Source organism: Grampus griseus (assembly GCF_964374135.1).
Source record: "Grampus griseus genome assembly, chromosome: 3".
In the NCBI taxonomy this organism is placed as follows: Eukaryota; Metazoa; Chordata; class Mammalia; order Artiodactyla; family Delphinidae; genus Grampus; species Grampus griseus.
Genome location: NC_139019.1, coordinates 162544377 through 162565324, shown reverse-complemented (window position 1 = coordinate 162565324; position 20948 = coordinate 162544377). Strand labels below are relative to the sequence as shown.

Here is a 20948-nt window from a genome sequence, read left to right as displayed (position 1 = left end):
AAAGAAAAATAATCATTATCTGATTAAAGGAAAAATCACTACCTTTAAATCTTATGTACTATTGTTGAAAGACGATGTACACAATTACCTCACATTAATATTCATTTCTAAAATTAGGAGAAATCCACTGTTCAAGGATACACTTGAAGAAAGATCCTTACTAAACAACATATTTATAAAACTTAAAAAAAAACTCTTTCATATTGAAGGTTTTCTGGAACATTAGGCATGGAGTACTTTCCATTAAGTTATCTCATGTTATTTACATTTATACTTCTTCTTCATGGAAATTCTCATACATGATGTTGGCCAACTGAAGTTGTTACCCAGGCTGTTTACAAATGCAGTTTTATCTAGGGAATCCTTTCATCCTTTTAAACTACTGAGATCAGAGAAGCCTTTCCCATTCTCCACACTTTATATGTTTTCTATGCAGTGTGCAGTCTCATGTGTCTTCAAATGATTGAGAGATAAATGAAGGCCTTCCCACATTCCTGACATTGATAGGTTTTTTATCCAGTGTGAATTCTTTCATGCAGTTGAACATAAGTGGAACGGAAGGTTTTCCCACATATTTTACATTCATAGGGTTTTTCTCCAGTATGGGTTCTTTCATGAACTTTGAAACCTTTTTTTGAACTAAAACATTTACCACATTGTTTACATTGATAAGGTTTCTCTCCAGTGTGACTCCTTTCATGGGTTCGAAGAGAACTGTGGTATCTGTAGGCTTTCTCACAGTGTTTACATTGATACGGTTTCTCTCCTGTGTGAATTCTTTCATGTGTTTGAAGGCTTTCATTACAACTAAAGGCTTTTCCACATTGTTTACATACATAGGGTTTCTCTCCAGTGTGAGTTCTTCTGTGTACTCGCAAGGAACAGTAGTAACTAAAGGCTTTGCCACATTGTTTACATTGATATGGTTTCTCTCCACTGTGAATCCTTTCATGTATTTTAAGAGAACTGGGATTAATGAATACTCTCTCACATTTTTTACATTTATAAGGTCCATCTCTAGTGTGTGTTATCATATGTTTTCGAAAGGTTTTTTGCCATGTGAAGGCTTTCCCACATTCTTTACACTTATAGGGCTTTTCTCCGGTGTGGATTCTTTCATGATTTCGAAGAGAACTGGCAGTACTCAGTACTTTAGAACATGTTTTACATACATACAGTGTCTCTCCTGTGTGATTTCTTTTGTGTATTTGGAAGGAACTGAAATAATTAAAGGCTTTGCCACACTGCTTACATTCATAGGGTTTCTCTCCTCTGTGAATTCTTTCATGTATTTGAATAGTTTCAGGACTTTTAAAGGCTTTTCCACATTGTTTACATTGATAGGGTTTCTCTCCGTTGTGACTCCTTTCATGCATTCGAAGACAACTGGGATAAATGAATGCCTTCTCACATTTCTTGCATTTATAAAATCCATCTCCAGTGTGTGTTACCATGTGTTGTTGAAAGCTTGTTTCCCACGTGAAGGCCTTCCCACATTCCTTACATTCATATGGTTTTTTCCCAGTGTGATTACTTTCATGTATTTGGAAACGTTTTTGAGCACTGAATCTTTTACCACATTGCTTGCATTCATAGGGTTTCTCTCCACTGTGAATTCTTTTATGTGTTCGGAAGGATTTCTGATATGGAAATGCTTTTCCACATTGCTTACATTCATAGGGTTTCTCTCCAGTGTGACTCCTTTCATGCATTCGAAGAGAACCAGGATAAATGAATGCTTTCCGACATTCTTTACATTTATATGGCTTTACACCATATTTTTGATACTCTCGTGTTTTGTGTTCAATGTGACATCTCATGTGTCTATTAAGGGATGAATGATCCATGAAGACTGTTCCACATGCACTGCATTCACATGGTTGTAATCCAGGAGTTTTCTTGTTCAGATTGATATTTGGAATAAGGTTGAAATTTTCTCCACATAAACTAATGTCTTTACTTTTACAGAATCTCTCTACCATAAAAGTTCTGTAATAAATGAGAATATTATTAATGACTTCTTCATTAATCATTTTACATTTATTATATTTATTATGAATTATAGGAACTGGTTTTCTATCATGTGTGAACTGTTAGAAATTGAATACACTGAATGTTCTCAATGGGACTTCACACCTTCTATTAAAAAGTGATATTCAAGTATAGGTTTCATTGTTAATGACTGCAAGTGAACTATTTTGCAAACACTAAATATTTATATCCCATTTAAGAAAATATTTTTGGGAAACATTTTCTAAGAATAACTCAATATGGGGCTTCCCTGGTGGTGCAGTGGTTAAGAATCCACCTCCCAATGCAGGGGACACAGGTTCAAGCGCTAGCCTGGTAAGATCCCACACGCCGTGCAGCAACTAAGCCCAGGTTCCACAACTACTGAAGCCCGTGAGCCTAGAGCCCGTGCTCTGCAACAAGAGAAGCCACCACAGTGAGAAGCCCGCACAGAGCAACCAAGAGCAGCCCCTATTCGCTGCAACTAGAGAAAGCCTGCACATAGCAATGAAGACCCAACACAGCCAAAAATAAATTAAAACAAACAAACAAACCTCAATTTGAAGGCAGGGTTATTATGTTGCTTCTTTTAAATTTTTCATAATATTACTGCAATTCTCACGAGACGGTGCTTTGTATTTTAAGTGTGACTCACCTTAATTTTCTCCCCTGGTTTTTGTACTGATCTTCAATGTCATGATATTCCCGTTTTGCTCCTGAAATGCAGACCCAGAAAAATGATCCCAAAGTACTATAAATTATAGAAAAATTATTAGATTCTAGGTCCAGGATGAGCTCTGACCATTTCTAGTTTCTTTACCAATGTCTTCCCTTTCCACGTTCCACATCTTGGAACAATATTGACAGGTAAGAAATACTTCTTATCTAATTGACAAAGTTAGGGAATTTCTTCATTCTTACCGACTGCAGCCAGATTCCTTAAGGTTTCCTGCATCACATCTCTGTAGAGTGTCCTCTGTGAAGGACACAATAAAGCCCACTCCTCCAGTGTGAAGTCCACAGCCACATCCTCTATGGTCACTGAGTCCTAAAATACCGAAAATATGTGTACACCGAGACACATGAGATTGACAGAACTAGACATCCACACTTCATTTATAGGAAGTTTACGTACGATTCTGTTATTTACAAAGTTATTCTATGACTTGATCATGAGAAACTTACTCTCCACACTTCCTCAATAATTTAGCAGCATCATGAAAAAAAGAAAATTATTTACACATTATCACTTATATCACAATGGCAGAGCCCAGAGAATGCAGGGAAATGACAGAAATACTGTACAAATAAAACAAATATCATTTTAAGAACATCAATTTCTTGTGAAAAAAATTCTTTCATCTTCTTCCTATGATGCTCCATTTACAGCATTTCATAAGGAAGAGGATCAAGACTCATGAGGCTTCAATGAATAGAAACACTGTCAAGAACTGGAAGCTTTTTCCTAGTCCCATCATCTAACATCAGAGTCCAGGTGCCTGGAGAAATCGAACTTTTAACAAATCCCAGCTGGCCACATTCTCTCAAAGTCCTCCAGGCCTTTAAAGAAATCAGATGCAGACGCCTGAATATATTCTTCTGGGGAACCATTGCCTTCTACTTGTGTAACAATTATCAAAGACTCTATTTTTCCTTTCTCTCTATATATAATTTGATGCAGCTAGAAAATTTGAAACTTAGAGCTCACTCATGAGGAAGAAGCAATATTATATTAGACCACAAAATCCCTATACTCATGTGCCTCAGGGCTGCTTCCAGCCAAATTTTAGAACACACAGTGCAATTACATACCAGAAAAACTCTTCTCATCACACCCTAACAGTATACCCTGGGCCTGTCCTTAAGGAACAGTTTAAGAGCTACAGTTTGCAAGGGGGTTCACTGAGGTCCATAATAGTGTGATGGTGAATTTTCCCATGATTAGAAAATATGTATAGGTTTCATCAGTGGTTTTCTCCAACACAACATAAAGTCTCCATTCTGCAATTTCAGCTACAAGTGTTGGGCATGCAGCCACACTGGCTACTGCCAGGTGAAAATCTAGTTCTGGGATTTATGAATTTAGAAGCTGTGATTCTTAATCTCACAAGAAGAGAATTTAAAAGCTTGAAATAAACAAGTCCTCCCAGAGACATAAGAGCACTGACTTCAAAGGGCAAACCAATGTCCTAAAACTGGAAAAAAGAAAAGATGTTTTTAAAATATGACCCAAATATTCAGTTCTTAACGCCTATACCCAAAAGAATCTGTTTCACCAGAGTCTAACAAAAAGACCAAAAAGAACTAAAAGATACAACACAATATTTATGAAGCCTGGCATAACCTTCTTTAACACAAAACTTAAGATACTCATAATGAAATTAACTAAAGGAAAAGAAAGAAAGAAATAGAACATGTAAGTAACAACTAAGAGTTTTCTAAAATTAATGATAGACAATACCTATAGATTCATGAAGCTCAGTGAACAGAAAACATGAAAACACAGAAATGGAGATCAAAGTATATCATATTCAAACTAGGGAAAAAACGAAGAGAATACACTGTAAGAAGCTAGAGAGAAAAACGTAAAATGCAAAAGTAATAAACTCTTGGAAAATATCACAGAACAAAATCTAGGTCACCTTGGGTTTGGTAACAAATTATCAAATATAACAACAATCACAAGATTTATAAAAGGAAAAAAAGTATAATTTCACTTCATTAAAATGAAAAATGCCTCTTTCAAGAGAAAGTGTAAAGAGAGTGAAAATCACAGAATAGGAGAAAATCCTTATAAAATGCATACATGATAAATGACTGGTATTCAAAATATCTAACGTATTATTGTCAAAGTAAGAAGACAAACCACCAATGAAAAACTGGCTGAATATCTAACAAACAGCTTCCCAAAGAAGACATACAGAAGGGAAACAGGAAATATGAAAATGTGCTCAACATCAAATGTCAATGGGAAATTGCAAATGAAACAATGAGATATCACTACACACTTATTTAATGGCTAAAATGCAAAACACTCAAAACAACAAATATTGGTGAAAAGGTGAAGAAAATCCTCATTCATTACTGGGGGAAATGGAATTTGGTAGCCCTACAGTGGAAAACAGGAGCTTCCTTTCAAAACACTACATACTGAGTAAGATCCAGCAATCACACTCCTTGCTATCTGTCCAAATGACTTCAACTCTTATAGCTCTTAGGTTCACATGAAACCCATACACGAACACCTGTAGGGGCTTTATTCATAACTGGCATAAGTCAGAGGTAAGCAAGATATCTTTCAAGAGTCAAATAAATAATGAGTGGTATAGCCATACGATGAAATACTGTTCACTGATGAAAAGAAATGAGGTAGAGCTATGAAAACACATGGAGGAAGCATAAAAGTATATTGCTAAGTGAAAGAACCCAATCTGACAAAGCTATATACAACATGATTCCAAGTATATGACATTCTGGAAAAGACAAAAGCATGAGACAGGAAAATGATCTTTGGTTCTGGAGGATTTCGGGATTAGAGGAAGAGATAAATCAATCTCTGAAGCAGAGAGGAAGTTTAGGAAAGTAAAATTACACTATATGTGCAGAAATGATTAATACATGTTATTATACATTTGCAAAATCCATACATTATGCAACACAAAAAGTCAACGCTAATGTCACCTGCCCACTTTAATGCATCAGTATTGGTTCAGTAATTGTAACAAATAGACCAGTCATACAAGATTTAAAGAATAATGACTACTGTGTGGATGCCGAGGCGTTATTTGGGAACTCTGTAATTTCTGATCAGCTTCCTAGTAAACCTAAAAAAAGCTGAAGTCTATTTTAAAAAAAGAGCACTGACTCATTACAACTCATCCTGATGACTGCTTGATGTTTGGTTAGGTGTGGCGACAGTTGGTTTTGGTCCTTCATCAAGGCTGTCTCAACTAAGGGATGAAGGGGAGCAACTCTCCACTGAGCTCCATCATGTTCCAGGGTGTACTGTCATCTTCAGTCTATTCACTCCCCAGAGCTGTGTATTCAGTGAATCCCAGGCAGCTACCCAGGGAACCAAGGTGTTGGAGAGGGTGGCTCCAACAGCACCACAGCATCTTTCAAAGGACTGAAGAAAGAAATGTCATCTCTCCAAGGGAGCATAAGCCCAACGGCCAAGGTTTGGCTCCATCGTATCACAAGTAGGTGTCAGTGGCCGAGCTGAGCTCCTGGGGTGCTGTTTCCAGTACCAAAGCCATAATAGGCACCTGAGTGGAGTCCTCTGTTTGTAAGAGATCCCAGTATGGGGGGATAATTGCAGCTTTAATGGCATATTAATGTGAGACCTAGGACAGTGCCTTGCATCAGAAGCCTATGGCCAACTTAAGGCCCTCCTCAGAGAGCCTCCCATCACTGCTCGCAGGGCTAGAGGTCTCCTCATGACACTGATTGCCTTATAGAGCTTAAGAAACCCGAGTTCAAGTTGGGTTTGAACAAATCCCTTTGCTGTGCCAAGCTGAGACGGTGAGTGTTGTCGACTGTAACCGAGAGGCTAAGGATCTTTGTTGCAACAGATGCAGGGGCAACAGCCTCAGAGTTACTTAAAAGTTTTGGTGAGCCTTCTGGAATCTCACCACTTACAGGCTGCCTTTCCCTGTCTCTTCTCTTTCGCTAAAATAACGGCTCTTTTGAAAGTAGTGACCGTTTTTTGGGCTCACCTCATTCACAGGGTATAATCATCTTCCTACTCCCCCAGTCCTACCCTCAGCACTAATGTCTGGGCAAACCCAGCCTCAGTCACACCTTCACTCTAAACACAGATAGGTTCCCTCTCAGACATCAACCCAGGACCACAGGAAGGAGGGCCCCATTCTCATATTCCTGCTCCCAAAGTACAAAAAACTGACAGAAACTTTCAACTCAGTATCCTCCCTGTATACAGCCCAGGCTTGGTGGGGTCAGCAGTGCAACACAGGGCAGCACAGGGCACAGGAAAATCTCCCCAGCAAACAGCAGCTCACAGAGCAGGAGCCTCCACACTTTCTTATCAGCCTGTCCAAGTAAGAGGCACGAGGGGAAAGGCAGGGGGTGAGGCTTAACTTTCAGTAGTGAAACAACAAATATGTGGGTCCCAAATAATCATTACTAGAATAAAAACTTTAAGAAAAACAGGCATTTGCACTGGATTGTTTTATATAAAAAAACACTAAAAAGATGATGAAGGCTTAATCAAAACTGGTTATCTGAGGGTGGCTGGCATTAAGAGCAGAGAAGTGGGGCAACATGTGGGCAGGGAGTCTTAATTTCTTCCCTTAGGAATTTAATTTTAACCATTCTATATAGAAAACCACTGCAAGATTTGATCCTTTAAACAGTAATGGATATAAAAGTGTAAACCACAAAAAAATGAAAACTCCCTTTCTAACTAAAGGCACACAGGATATTATAGGTTTTCTCGCCATTACAGTAAACGTTGGAGATATTTTCAGAAATAAGTGGCATATTACACTGTATTTTAGGTTTGCAATTAAGCCTTAAATGGACTAGGAATTTGAAAGATTGACATAAACTTTGAGGTGTTTTCCTCGTATCAATTGAAATAGAATTTGTTTCTTCTTTTCTCCCACATCCATTAAAATAGAAATTCATTTGCTTTAGGAATACTAGAGGACTTTTAATTGTTAAAGTTCTCTAGGGACAGGCACTTACAAACACTGACCTAAAAATGGAAAAGCACCTGAGAACTTAAATGCACCCATTCCACGTCTTGAGGTTCTCTTGTCTAAATGAAACAAAAATTCTACTTGACCTCACAATTTTCTTGCCTTAGATGGTATTTGTTAATCAACATAGATTTTAAAAGCCCAAGTGTTAATGGAAAATAGAATCAAAGGGCTGTAATCTTGAATGGATAAAGGAATCCAAGAAAAGAAACACAAATATTGGAATCAAAACATACAAGCAGGCTGTGTCCGTACAATTCGGAAGCCCATATTCAGAAAGTTGAACATCTTTACAGACTTGAGAGTCTAGATAAGCCCGGTTGAGATAAAACTCCTGTAAACGGTCAGTCCCTCAATGAGGGCAGGGACACCTGGGCAGCCACAGGAATAAACTCTGGGAGCTCCACAAACCCTCCCCAGTCCTGTAAGCAGGGAAGCTCTCCCTACCCCAGGCTTCCATTATCACAAGTCAGGAAACTCTAAGCCTGATTCAGGTTAAGGTTCTGATCCAAATGGACTCCCATATTCATAAACCCTTTGTCCACGAGACAGAACACCTCATCCTCACAGACTTCTCAATGGGCACAAATTACACTCTGAGTGCACCTATTATCATGGAGGGACCACTCAATATAACATTTAAAATGCCTAGGCTAGGACTTTCCTGGTGGCACAGTGGTTGAGAGTCCGCCAGCCGATGCAGGGGACACGGGTTCATGCCCCGGTCCGGGAAGATGCCACATGCCGCAGAGCGGCTGGGCCCGTGAGCCATAGCCACTGAGCCTGCGCGTCCGGAGCCTGTGCTCCACAACGAGAGAGGCCACAGCGGTGAGAGGCCCGAGTACCGCAAAAAAAAAAAAAAAAAAAAAAAAAATGCCTAGGCTAAAGGAAATCACAAGTACCACCCTGAAAGGGCAACATCTCTATACCCTTGTGAACTTGCACCCCCCAGATTTCAGGGCTCTGCAGCTTCTCACAGTATAAGGACTACCATTGGTGGGTGTGAGCAGGTAGGATTGGGCAGGAGGAGGATGTCCAGGAAGATCCACTTCCCTGTGCAGGCTCAAAGGGGGCCTTAGTTTGAAGATACTGACTTCAGGCTCTGCTCCCCACTACAGGCGCTCTCAACCACTACTGATATTTTATGTAAGATACCCAGAAAGGCAAATATATAGAATCAGAAAATAGATTAGTGATTTCCTAGGCCTCGGGATGAGAAGGGAGAGTTACTACTAATGGACATGAGGTTCATTTTGGGAGTGATGGAAATGTCTTAAAATTAGTGTGGTGACAGTAGAACAAGTCTTTAAATACGGTAAGCACCAGTGATCATTTAAATACAGAAACCCTGTTTGGACAATTCAGCAAAATCACTCAAACCCAGTGTGTACGTGGAAATGAGAAGAAAATTCTCAGCCACTTTTATTAATTCACCCAGAAAACCCCAAGTGATCTATTACTTTCAGGAAAAATATGTCAGTCATTTATTATTTCCAAGGCAAGTTTAATTAGTACGTAAGTAATCACACTTGAATACTTTTTGTCTCCAAGTCTAAATCCTGACATTTCATTTGAAATCAACGAACAGTAAAGGAGACTCCAAAAGAACTCACCTTACTCAGGGAATTAAAAAAGTGAAACAAAAATTCTTAACAACTGGAATGTAATACTGAAAATTTTTTTCCCCCTGAAATTCAACTCTCTTACCTCTTTGTTAATATTTTACATGGTCTTTCAAGCTCTATTAATTAAATACATTTTACACTATTGAAAAGAAAAACTTAAATAAGTGAATAAATCTTTTGAAGGGGACTAACCCAGGGACGGGCAGTGGTCACAGCACAGATCATCCAGAAAAGTTTCATAAAAAACCTCGACAAAAGGACTTCCCATAGGATGTCTTCCCAGAAAAAAAAACGGGGAGGAGAAAGAATTTCATACACCTACTTCCAAGTAGTTATTCTTGGCTTCCCGCTCCTGTAAAACATACACCGACCGCCCCCCTTCCCAATGCAATCCACGACTCTGCGCAAATAGTAAAAACAATTAAAATATTGGGTTTGTGTGAAATGGACCACGGAAGATGAACAGTTGACAGACGATGTGAATCGGAGAGGGGAAACTGACGTTGTGAAGACGGGGAATAACATGGAAATGTAATGATTTACTACAAGCCCTACAAAGAGCTACTCTGCTCGCGGGCCTTTGATTTGAGACTTTGCTTCCCAAACATTTGGAAAACTCAGAGGAAAACGGGTGCCCCCTGGGCAGCTAGGAGGGGCTGGGACCCGTCAGGGAACAGATAATCCCAGGACCGAATCCTGGAGAACGAGTCACGATTGTCACCTGAAGACGGCGCCCGAGTTCACAGCACAATCCGGGAGAGAAGAGGGGCTGCGGGCGCAGAGCCGCGCAGAGAGACGCCGGGGCGGAAGTTCCTGCACGAAGTGACAGAACAGGACGCCTGGGGTCCCGGCTGCCGGGCCAATCCCCACGCTGCGAGCCGGAGGGGACAGAGGTACGAGCGGCGCCGCAGGCCCCGCGTATCCGTAGACTCCGGCGTGGAGCGCTAGGAGGCCGTGTCAAAAAGATGGCCGGCTTCGGCCGATTTCGACCAGTCCCTCCGCGGCGGCCGCAGCCTGGGGCACCACACTCACCATTTCGAGCTTTCCTGAGTCTGAGTCCTTCTTAACGACTCCAAAGACCCGTGCAGATACGTGACATGGAGGGCTCTCCAGGGGTAGTGAACCGCACACAGCCAGCGGCTCTAGGCGCAATTGGAGAAAGAAATGACGTCCACGCCAGTGCAGAGCATCGCCCCACCCACCTGCCTCAGCAGCCTCCCGGTTGGACAGATTTCCAATACCCCGCCCCCTCGTGCCTGAGTGACAACCTGCGGGAGGCAGCCTGACTCAGTTGAATCACTTAGCGCCGCTGGGATTGAATCTGTCCTCGCCTGGCACTTAAAGTTTGTAACAGAACTTTTCCCTGGCCTGGGATTCCCTGGCATGGAACCGTGCTTCTTGTTAAGAAAGGCAGACACTTAGATGTGAACTCACCGTTTGTAATAAAGAGGCTGGCTCCAGTTTCATCTTTGCGCCTTGACAGCGCTGAGCCTTCCACCCATCCCTCCCCATCCCCACTCATTAGGTACTTAAGCTGAAGAATCCCAGAGCACTTGGCTTTGGTAGGAGGTCTGAATCACTCAGTCCTAGCTGGGTGCCAGGACAAATCTCAGTCAAACCACAAGCTGTGAGGTGTGTGCATTAACTTCTCAGCTGTACATTTTACACTAGAAGGAAATTTATTTTAGATTAGTGTTCCCTGTGTGCCTATAAAACTTTGAAATGTCAACAGCTATAATATATATAAGGCAATTGTATTCCCATTTTCACTGACAGAAGAAAAACAGTAAGTTGTACTTAACATTGGAGTGTACCTGGAAACTCTTCCTGCCCCCCACCCGCAGCTGTACTGAGGGATAACTGACTAATAAAACTGCATTTAAAGATGACAACATGATGATCTGATACACTTATACTGTATAGTATAATTGAAATGTAGGAAGAGAGTGAATCTTTTTATTTTTTTGAGGGACTCCTAAATAAGCATTTTAATGGGAAATGGCAGAAATCACAATAGACTATTATCATTGTGGAAGTATCAATTGCGCACTTTAAAAGTATTCTTGTTCGATGTCTGTCTGTTTCTTTATTCCTTGGTTCTCTCATTCCACAAGTGCATAGGTTATTTTTTCTGTAGATCTGGGGAAAATGGGCCAGGGGTGGAAGGTCCATCCAGGCTAGACAGTGAACAGACCATGACTGTTCAGCACAGAAGGAAACTTGAAAAGTGTTTTAGCACCTGGAAGTCTGGCTGGACTTAGGGGAGCAACAGGGCTGAGAATACTCCAAAAGTAGATACTGGAGAGCGAGGGACTCCAAGACAGTAAGATGGGTGTCTGTGAAAATAGTGCTGGCCTAAGAAAAGCTCTAGGGAGAGATGGGCTTAATATTATCGGTGGGCTTGGATCACTACTTGTGATCATGAGGGTTGGTGCCAGCTCTAACCCTTTGGGTTTCTTGGACCTTGATGAATTATTTTGTCCTTTTCTGGCAAAGCTGAATCCTGGTCTTTAGGCTCCGGTGACAAGTTATCTGGAATTTCCATTGGCTGAGAAGCCACTAATTCCCTGTCTGCGTCCACGTCTGCGTCCATGTCTGGGTCCATGTCTGGGTTGGAACTCAGCGGTAGTGAAGGTGTTCTAGGAGGTTCCTGAAAAGGGCAAACGGATGAAATAGGAGGTGTGGTGGTAAAAGCAGCAGTTGTGCTGGATGCAGAAGTTGGTGTTTCTAGGGAAGGCAGTTTGGGGGAATATAAACTCTCCAACGCTTGGATAGTTTCCTTGGAAGATGGAGAAATACTTGGGTCAGTTGAATTGACGGCAGCAAGAGTTTCTGCTGGTGGCTTTTTGGAAGGTGTTACAAATTTGATAACAGAGGGGATTTTTTTCTCTGCAAATTTCTCAGCTGGATTCTCAACCTTTATAGATTTGAAAAGCTTCCTATTGGAGGAGTTCAAAGATTTGAGGGTAAATGAAGAATATAAGCCAGAGTGTCTGTAGTCACTGCAGCTAGGGGTCTTGGCACCAGGCTGCGGTGGCTTCTTTTTCCCTCCATTCTCCTCATCTATGGAGCTCTCGCTGCTGACTTCACTGATGTGTAAAGCTTCAGTCTCCCTCAAGCCTGCCCACTGGCATAGGAACCGTATTCAAAATCTCTGGGTGCGAGACAAACTTGTACACAAACTTCTGACCCCTCACGTTTTCAATGATATTCTTCATATAATAGTATCTGAGGGGTCGGCTGTGTTTGTCATAATTCATGTTAGGCTTGTTCTTTTGAATCCCTCGGAGACGAGCCACCTCTTCTGCCTACAAATGCTTGAACTCCCCATCATTAGAAGTCCAGCAGATCATGTGATCGTTCTGAGGCTCCTTTAGGAGCTGAAGGAGGAACTGCCACAGGGTGATGGCATTGTTAACAGCAATGAAGGAGGCCACTTGCGAGGCTGCCTCAGGGTCTCTGCCTCAAACATCATGCTTCTCTCCACCGGCCACCTCCTAACATTGAGAACTCAAGGACAGTGAGGCAGCCACTGACACCCCCGTGGTGGAGCCAGATATAAGACTTTAATTTATTTAAGAAAATGAACATCCTCTTAAATGACATTAAACACACAAAAAAGCAGCATCACAAATATTTGTAGGCCATATCAGTTGGAAGTCTCAATCTCAGTTAACAATGTCAATACTCAAGCCCACATCATATATATATATATATATATATATATATAAAATTTGTAATGGTTACAAAACTGAAGATGAACCATATCCATATTTTATCTTTATGGTGAATCTTTACTGATAATCAAGGAAAGCAGGACTTTCTATATTGCTACCCTCTATTTACTTACACAAGAAAGCAGATCCTGAAACAGTGTTTAAGGTGTATTATGTGGTGGAAATACAAGTGATCAATAGTGACATCTTCATTTACTGAGGCAGACTTTGATATAAGAAGAGGGATGTGATAGGACCATAAAATGTAGAGTTGGAGATATCCTCCCTGAAGGTTAAATCAGGAACTAGGTATTCCAGAATTCATCCCTTTTGTGGTTCCATGGTAGAATTCACCAATAGCCTCTTTTGCATGAGATTTGGAAAGCTGATGTGAAGAAGGCGTTAGTCAGATTTCCGAGCCATCATACAGATAGAGACAGATACATCGGAGTCAAGGACACCATCTTCCAGCTTATTTTTCAGATTCTTTGCTTTCCTAATTAAGAGTATTCTCAGGGGCTTACCTGGTGGCACGTGGTTGAGAGTCCGCCTGCCGATGCAGGGGACACAGGTTCGTGCCCCGGTCTGGGAGGATCCCACATGCCACGGAGCGGCTGGGCCCGTGAGCCATGGCCGCTGAGCCTGCATGTCTGGAGCCCGTGCTCCGTAACAGGAGAGGCCACAGCAGTGAGAGGCCCGCGTAGCGCAAAAAAAAAAAAAAAAAAAAAAAGAGTATTCTCAAACCCACCAATGATTTATTTGACTCCATTTTCATAGAGGTGTAGCTTTCCACTGATGTCTTTATAAGATCCATATGAACAATCCATTGGGATTTAGATTTTTCTGTAAGGCCTTTTGTGTCCAACGGGAAACTATTCAGACTTTACTGCTTGGGAATATTCTCCGATTCTCTTCTACTTTATATTCACATAAGTCTTAATTGCATAGGAAACACCTTATTCTGTCAATAGTGCTAATGAGCATGTTTTCTTTTTTTTAATTTATTTATTTAATTTATTTATTTTTGGCTGCATTGGGTCTTCGTTGATGTGCGCGGGCTTTCCCTAGTTGAAGCCAGTGGGGACTACTCTTGGTTGCGGGCTTCTTGTTGCTGTGGCTTCTCTTGTTGCTAGGCGCGCGGACTTCAGTAGTTGTGGCGTGCGGGCTCTAGAGCACAGGCTCAGTAGTTGTGGCACATGGGCTTAGTTACTCTGCAGCATGTGGGATCTTCCCAGACCAGGGCTCGAACCCGTGTCCCCTGCATTGGCAGGAAGATTCTTAACCACTGCGCCACGAGGCAAGTCCCTAAAGCTAATATTTTTAATGATGGAAGGTTGGATGCTTTCACCTGAAGATAAGGAACACAACAAGGATATCTGGTCTTGCCACTTCTACTTGAGAACGTACTGGAGATTTTAGCCAAAACCGTTATACAAGAAAAGGCAATAAAACACCTAAAGATTGGTTAGGAAGATGTAAAATTATTTCTACTTCCAGATTGGCTATCTTCTATTCAGATAAATGTAAAGAATCTAGTTTAAAAAAACAAAACAGGGCCTTCCCTGGTGGCGCAGTGGTTGAGAGTCCGCCTGCTGATGCAGGGGACACGGGTTCATGCCCCAGTCCGGGAAGATCCCACATGCCGCGGAGCGGCTGGGCCCGTGAGCCATGGCTGCTGAGCCTGCGCGCCTGGAGCCTGTGCTCCGCAGCGGGAGAGACCACAACAGTGAGAGGGCCGCATACCGCAAAAAAAAAAATAATAATAAATTTAAAAAAAAATCAGTGGTGGTCAGTAGCAGTGTGCCTGGGAGCAGAGGCCTGAGGTCAGTGTCTCCAAGTACTGTGTCCTGGGTTAGAGCTTATGCATTTGGGAGCTTATTTTAGTCACAGCCTTAAACTGAGTCCTGATGAGTTTTCTCACTGTGGGAATGGAATTCTGAGAAAGGGAGTGGTTCCATTATTACCCAGAGAGAGGAGGGAGAGAGTTTATTCCTGTGGCTGCTCAGCTGGCCCCTACCCTCCTCCACCAGGGACTGACCTGGTCCAGCAGTTCTGTCTCAACCAGGAGAGCCTAGCGTGTGTTAAACTTTCTGAACGTGGCTCCTTTTGTCCTGTGGGTTGCTGGCTACTTATCTGTACTGATTCCAATATTTGTGTTTCCTTCTTTGGATTCTTTTATCCATTGAATAGTGCAGCCATTTGGCTCTAGTTTCCCTTAGTACTATATAATTAATTCCCCTGTGAGAAATAACATTTTTGGTTTGGGGGGGGCTTAAAAATCTAGGTTGATTGAGAGAAATGATGTCAGCAAGGCAAGAAAATTGTGGAACTAAATAGAATTTTTGTTCCTTTTAGGCAAGAGAACCTCAAGATGTGAGATGAATGTTTAAGTTTTCAGGTACGTTTGATTTTCAGATCAATGTTTGTATATGCATGTCCCTAGAGAACATTGAAATTTAAAAGCCTAAAGCAATTGATTTCCTTTTTTAATTGATGTGAGGAAAACTATTCAAAGCTTATGTAAATCTTTGAAAATCCTGCTACATTTAAGGAGCTAAAGCCAAGCCTCTACTGCATTATAATATTCTACTTATTCCTGAAAATAACCCCCATGAAAGATAGAGTGGAAGGATAAACCAGGATGTACCTTGTCGTTTTAGTTAGCAGAGATTTGAAATTTTTCCTTTCCTGAAAAATTTATGGTTTATACTTCAGTAATTGTGTTTAAAGGAATTAAATCTTAGAATGGTTTTTATATACAAAGGGTGAGAAATATTAGTAAATAGTAAATCATTGTATATATAAATTTTTCTGTTTATTTCAAAGTAACTCTGTAAGATAGGAAATTCTATTTCTAAATTGTAACTCACCACCAACATACCCTGGTTTCCTTCAGCACTGTTACTCCAGCCACCCCCAACATACACTTTTGATTATTTATTGAGCCTCCTGTGTTTTTTTATATAAGAACAGGCAATTGGGAATGCATATATTTGTTGCCCACCTTTGTCTTTGTAATGAGTAGTTGGAATCTGCAGAGTTGATGTTTGCTGACAGCTTACCACCCCAATCCCCCCCACCCCCGCCACCCGTCTCTCCCTCTTCCCCTTGTGTCCCCACCTGGACAAGCTGTTAAGAAAGTCCTGGGGCTCCCTCCTCTGGCACTGGCTTCAGATACCAACTGCACAAGCAGAACTCTTTCCCTGCCCTCGCCCCCCCTCAAAGATTTTTTCCTTGCTCAAACTATTAAAGTTTGAGCCTGATTAACAGACTCCTGAACCTCCTAGGCCTATTTGTGTAGTTCTTTGTAAATCCATTTTTAGTAAGAACCCTGCTTTGTCAGTTGAACCAGAATCCCCCTACCCCCCATATCTGATCGCATTTCCCCACTTTCATCACCCCTCAAGTGATGTGTGATCACCCTGGCCTGTCTTCGGTACAATCCTGTTACGTCCGTTTAGTCAGAACCCCCTAACTCCTGACTATTTCTTTTAATATTCCATCCCCACCTTGACCTCTGGCCATGAATTCCCACTCGCCCATACTGTATTCAGTGTTGAGCCCAAACTCATTTTTCACCTCCTGTGAAATCCCATTGCAGTGGTCTCTATACCTGTCACAGTGGTTCTGGGTAAAATTTGCTTTACGCTCTTTGACAAGTGTCATTGAATATTTTTTCTTTAACACCCCCTAGCCATGATAAAAACCCAGGCCAGGATCCTTTCCTTGCTTGCTGAAGCCATTTCAGAGCTGCTTGAGAGGCGGTTCCTGCTCTCTTCTGAGACTCCAATTGTGTCATAAGCCTCATCCTACCCTGCGTGTGTGTGTGTGTGTGTGTGTGTGTGTGTGTGTGTGTATGTGTATGTGTATGATATACCAGCATCAGTCTCAACATGGGAACCACACCTCTGCAGATAACCATAACAGTTGGTGCCGTAAGCGGCATGTTCAGACATGACCACCACTCATGGGTCTGTCTCTCTTCTCTTGCTGTGACTCGCTCACCTGCTCTGCTGTCTGATGGCGGCCGGCACTGTGGGCTGCTGGGTGCTGGGGAGCTTGTGCTGTGAGCTGTGCTGCCCTGTTCCATTGTTAACCCCACCAGGACTCAGTTCTATGATCAGCTGACCAGTGTTGAAAGTTTCAAGAATTCCTAAGCCTTTGGGAGCAGGAATATGGGATTGGGGCTCCTGAAGGAATCCTGGGTTGATGTCTGTGCCAGTGTATATCTGTGTGTTAGAGAGAAACTGTGACAGAGGCTGGGTTAGTCCCAGCGTACCCTGGAGGTGGTGGGAGAGAGGGACTATACCCTGTGCAAGAGGTGAGCCCATCAGGTCCTTGTTCCCGAAGCAGCTGTCATTTAAAATGAGAAAGAGGGGCTTCCCTGGTGGTGCAGTGGTTAAGAATCTGCCTGCCAATGCAGGGGACACGGGTTCGAGCTCTGATCTGGGAAGATCCCACGTGCCGCGGAGCAACTAAGCCCATGTGCCACAACTACTGACCCTGCACTCTAGAGCCTGCGAGCCACAACTACTGAGCCCGCGCGCCACAACTACTGAAGCCTGAGCGCCTAGAGCCCATGCTCCACAACAAGAGAAACCACTGCAATGAGAAGCCTGTGCACCGCAACGAAGAGTAGCCCCCGCTTGCCGCAGCTAGAGAAAGCCCGTGCACAGCAATGAAGATCCAACACAGCCAAAAATAAATAAAATAAATAAATTTAAAAAAATAATAAATGAGAAAGAGAAGGGAGGGGAACGGCAGCCATTAGATGGCAGGCCAAGTCCATACTCCTTATACAGAGACTCACCAGGACCCTTCTCACCAGGACCAAGTTCTTCTGTTGCTACTGCCCCTGCCTCTACTGCAGCTAAGATCCTGACAGTCCAAGTTATATTGGGGACAACATTCATGGCACCCCTGTGGAACAGCAAAGGGATTAGTTCAAACCTGACTTAAGCCTGGGGTCCTTAAATTCTATAAAGCAACCAGTTGTCATGGGGAAAGCTTCTAATCCCGGTGGTGTTTATATGAGGCCCTCTAGAGGAGAAAAGTATATAAATACCAGGGTAGAGAGGACACCCCTCCCCCAAGGTATATCCAGTGACACAAAAAACAAACAAGAGAGAGGGAATCAAAAAAAAAAGGAAAGGCCTGCAATTTGACCCATTGGAAATCCAAAATATACTAAAAGAATTTATACAACAAAAGAGATAAAGGGGTACTGTTTGTTTTCTGGGGCCTCTAAAACATAGGTTCTGAATTAAGTTTGCCATCTGCTGTAATGCACTAATTCACAAACCTTCATGCAACTAATCAATACCAGTTCTCAAATTACAGTCATATTGGGATCCTACTAAATTTAAGGAAGGTACCCCCGGTAATCTTAGGGGAATTACTGAATATAAGATAGGAAACAAATAGGCATGTCTCACCTTAACTATCAGCCAGCTCTTCTCTTGCCTAAATTCCTCATGGTCATAGCAAGCATTGTCCTAAAGTACAGGAAAACTCTGAACCAATGATTCAAAAATTAAAATTAAATTAAATCTTTGCCACTTCCAAATTGGCTTCACAGAATGGGACCCCACATACCTTATCCTCCAAGTAAATTATGTAACATGGCCCAAGGTTAATTAAACAGAGCCTTGAAGGATTGGAAAACATTATACAAAAGTTATTTAGTGAAGAGGTGATTATCCCCTCTTAAAAGGAGAAGTAAAGGTACTTCTCCTTTTAACAGCCAATTTCACCTATTCTTAAACCTGGAAAAATGAATGACACCTCACAATGGATCACTGCAAACTTGAGGCTGTGGTTACATCAAATACGCACCTATTTTTTAGTTTCCAACATTATGGAAAGTACTAACTCCATCCAATCAGCAAGTGGTAAATATCCTGCTGTCATAGGATTGGATGGAGTTGGCTAAGTCTTTTCTGTTCAGTGCCTGTTTCCACAGCCTGTCAGCTGCAGATAGCCTTCACCTCTAAAAGGACATGAACACCTTTACTGGTTACCCTCCAGTAACCTCAGTACCATTGCCACTGCACACAGTCTCTGCAGGTATAGTCTGACCTGCCTCCACCAGGCTCCACGAGCAGAGGTATAACATTACATTAATGACATCTCTTTGAGGAAGTTTATTTAACATTCATTCGGGACATACAGATATTGAAAAAGGGAACTCATGAAAAGTGGATGGGCCATTAGCTCACACATACTGTGAGGCCCTGACACCATGGTTAAATTTCTAAAAATTATTTGGTAAATTCCCTCCCTGACACCATGAAGAAAGATCGTCCTTCTCAGCACCCACAGCGTCTCCTAGGTTGTTATGATGTTTGAAGGCAACACATTCCTTGTTTACCAATTTTGTTTCTATTCAAGAAACTGCCCCGTCTTAGCTCACACTTTATGCCATTGAAGCTGTAATTTCCACCAGGTACTAGGCTCTCCTGGAAATATAAGCTGTCCTAGGACGTGACCATCTGACCCTTCACGCAGCTGCTCGTTGTGGCTTGGGTCCTGGAAACAGCCCCCCATGAGCTCAGCATGTCTACTGAGATTTGAGACATGACGGCAGAGTGCAACCTGAGCCCTCTGGCATAGCCTACCTGCAGGAGGGGGCACCCTCCCCCTCAGTCCCTTTCTAGATGCCACAGTTCTGGAAGAGGTCTCTTCGCCGTTCACTATGATGTTACCTAGCATCTGAGAGGCCCAGGGGCCTGGTCTAGACTGTGGGGTTCATCCTCCCACCAGAACCAAGTGCCCCTGAGGTCCCACAGGAAATGATCAAAGATCAAAATGGAGCAAGACTCATTATTACATATGGGGAGATCACTTGTAAGTGTCCGTGTTTGTGAAGAAGTGGCACAGTTCCGTGAGGGCCTCTTGGCCTCATGGTTCAATGCAGTGTCGGTGGAGGGGACAGTTCCCGCCCACGGCCAATACCAGCTCCGCTCTGAGACCTGACCTCCTGCTTGCTGTCACTCAGGCACGGGAGGGCGGGGATTTGCAAACTGTCCAATCAGGGGAGTCACTGGTTACAGACGTGTGGGCGACGCTCCAATGACTACGCAGGGCGAGTGGTCTGCGTGCTCTGTTGCTCTTCAGTCGGGCCTCGACCTGGGTGCGTGATTTCTGCCCTTAAAGTCCTCAAGTGGCTCAGCGGCAGCCTCTGTTGCTGTGACCTGCACTTGCCACGAGAGTCGTGAGGTGGACAGCGCAGAACCAGAGAAACTGGGAAATGGTGAGTTGGGAAGACGGGTGTTGGAAGACGGGGGCGGAAGGACCAGTTGGAACTGGCCGTGGTGGGACCCGGGCCTCCCCACGGTCAACTCCAGAGTCTGCAGACCAGAGTCCACCCGGGGCGCGGCCGGCAGTCGGGACCCAGGGCGGCCTCTCCGCTCACTGCTGCGACCGTGTCTACTCCAGATTGTGTGGTGTCCACAGGGATGGTGATCACTGGACAACCGGGGACTCGGTGTCAGGGCTTCATGCATAGGTGGAGCTGTGATCTGTGGGGTCCTTAGTCCCTCCTTTCTCCCTGGCGGGGGTGGGGACTCTTCTTCCCCTCACTTTTCCGAATGTTTGAGGAACAGGGTCACAAATCCACGACCCTGTTCTTGCACCCCAGCTCTTCCCAGAGCAGGCAGTAAATGCCTAAATTTCCAGATCTTTCCCCACGTTCCCAAACGCCATCTTCCCCTCTTCAGTTCATAGCTTCATTACCAATATTTGTCCTCCGTGGTGCATTTTGAAGTACGCAGTATTGTTTATCATTCCTCCACAGAGCCGTGGATGCTTCTTTTTAAAGATATATTTTTTGCCTGTGGATGTTTTTACATGAGAGGAAATCAGAGATTAACCACCTG

At 42.9% G+C, this 20948-nt stretch overlaps 1 protein-coding gene and 1 pseudogene across 2 annotated transcripts; both read right to left on the bottom strand.

Annotated features, from left to right (window-relative positions):
* Window positions 1-338: 338 nt before the first annotated feature.
* LOC309820378 (uncharacterized protein) lies at window positions 339-10484 on the bottom strand. The gene is made up of 4 exons (XM_082651088.1): window positions 10388-10484; window positions 2932-3058; window positions 2666-2726; window positions 339-1989 (listed from the first exon to the last, which is right to left on the bottom strand). The coding sequence occupies exons 1-4, from the start codon at window positions 10388-10390 to the stop codon at window positions 513-515; spliced, it is 1668 nt and encodes a 555-aa protein (XP_082507214.1). The 5' UTR covers window positions 10391-10484; the 3' UTR covers window positions 339-512.
* Window positions 10485-11477: 993 nt separating this feature from the next.
* LOC309819962 (ETS domain-containing protein Elk-4-like) lies at window positions 11478-20576 on the bottom strand (annotated as a pseudogene). Its single transcript has 4 exons — window positions 20275-20576; window positions 17882-17991; window positions 17077-17230; window positions 11478-12814 (listed from the first exon to the last, which is right to left on the bottom strand). The product of its transcript is annotated as an ETS domain-containing protein Elk-4-like (transcript).
* Between the last annotated feature and the right edge of the window lie 372 nt (window positions 20577-20948).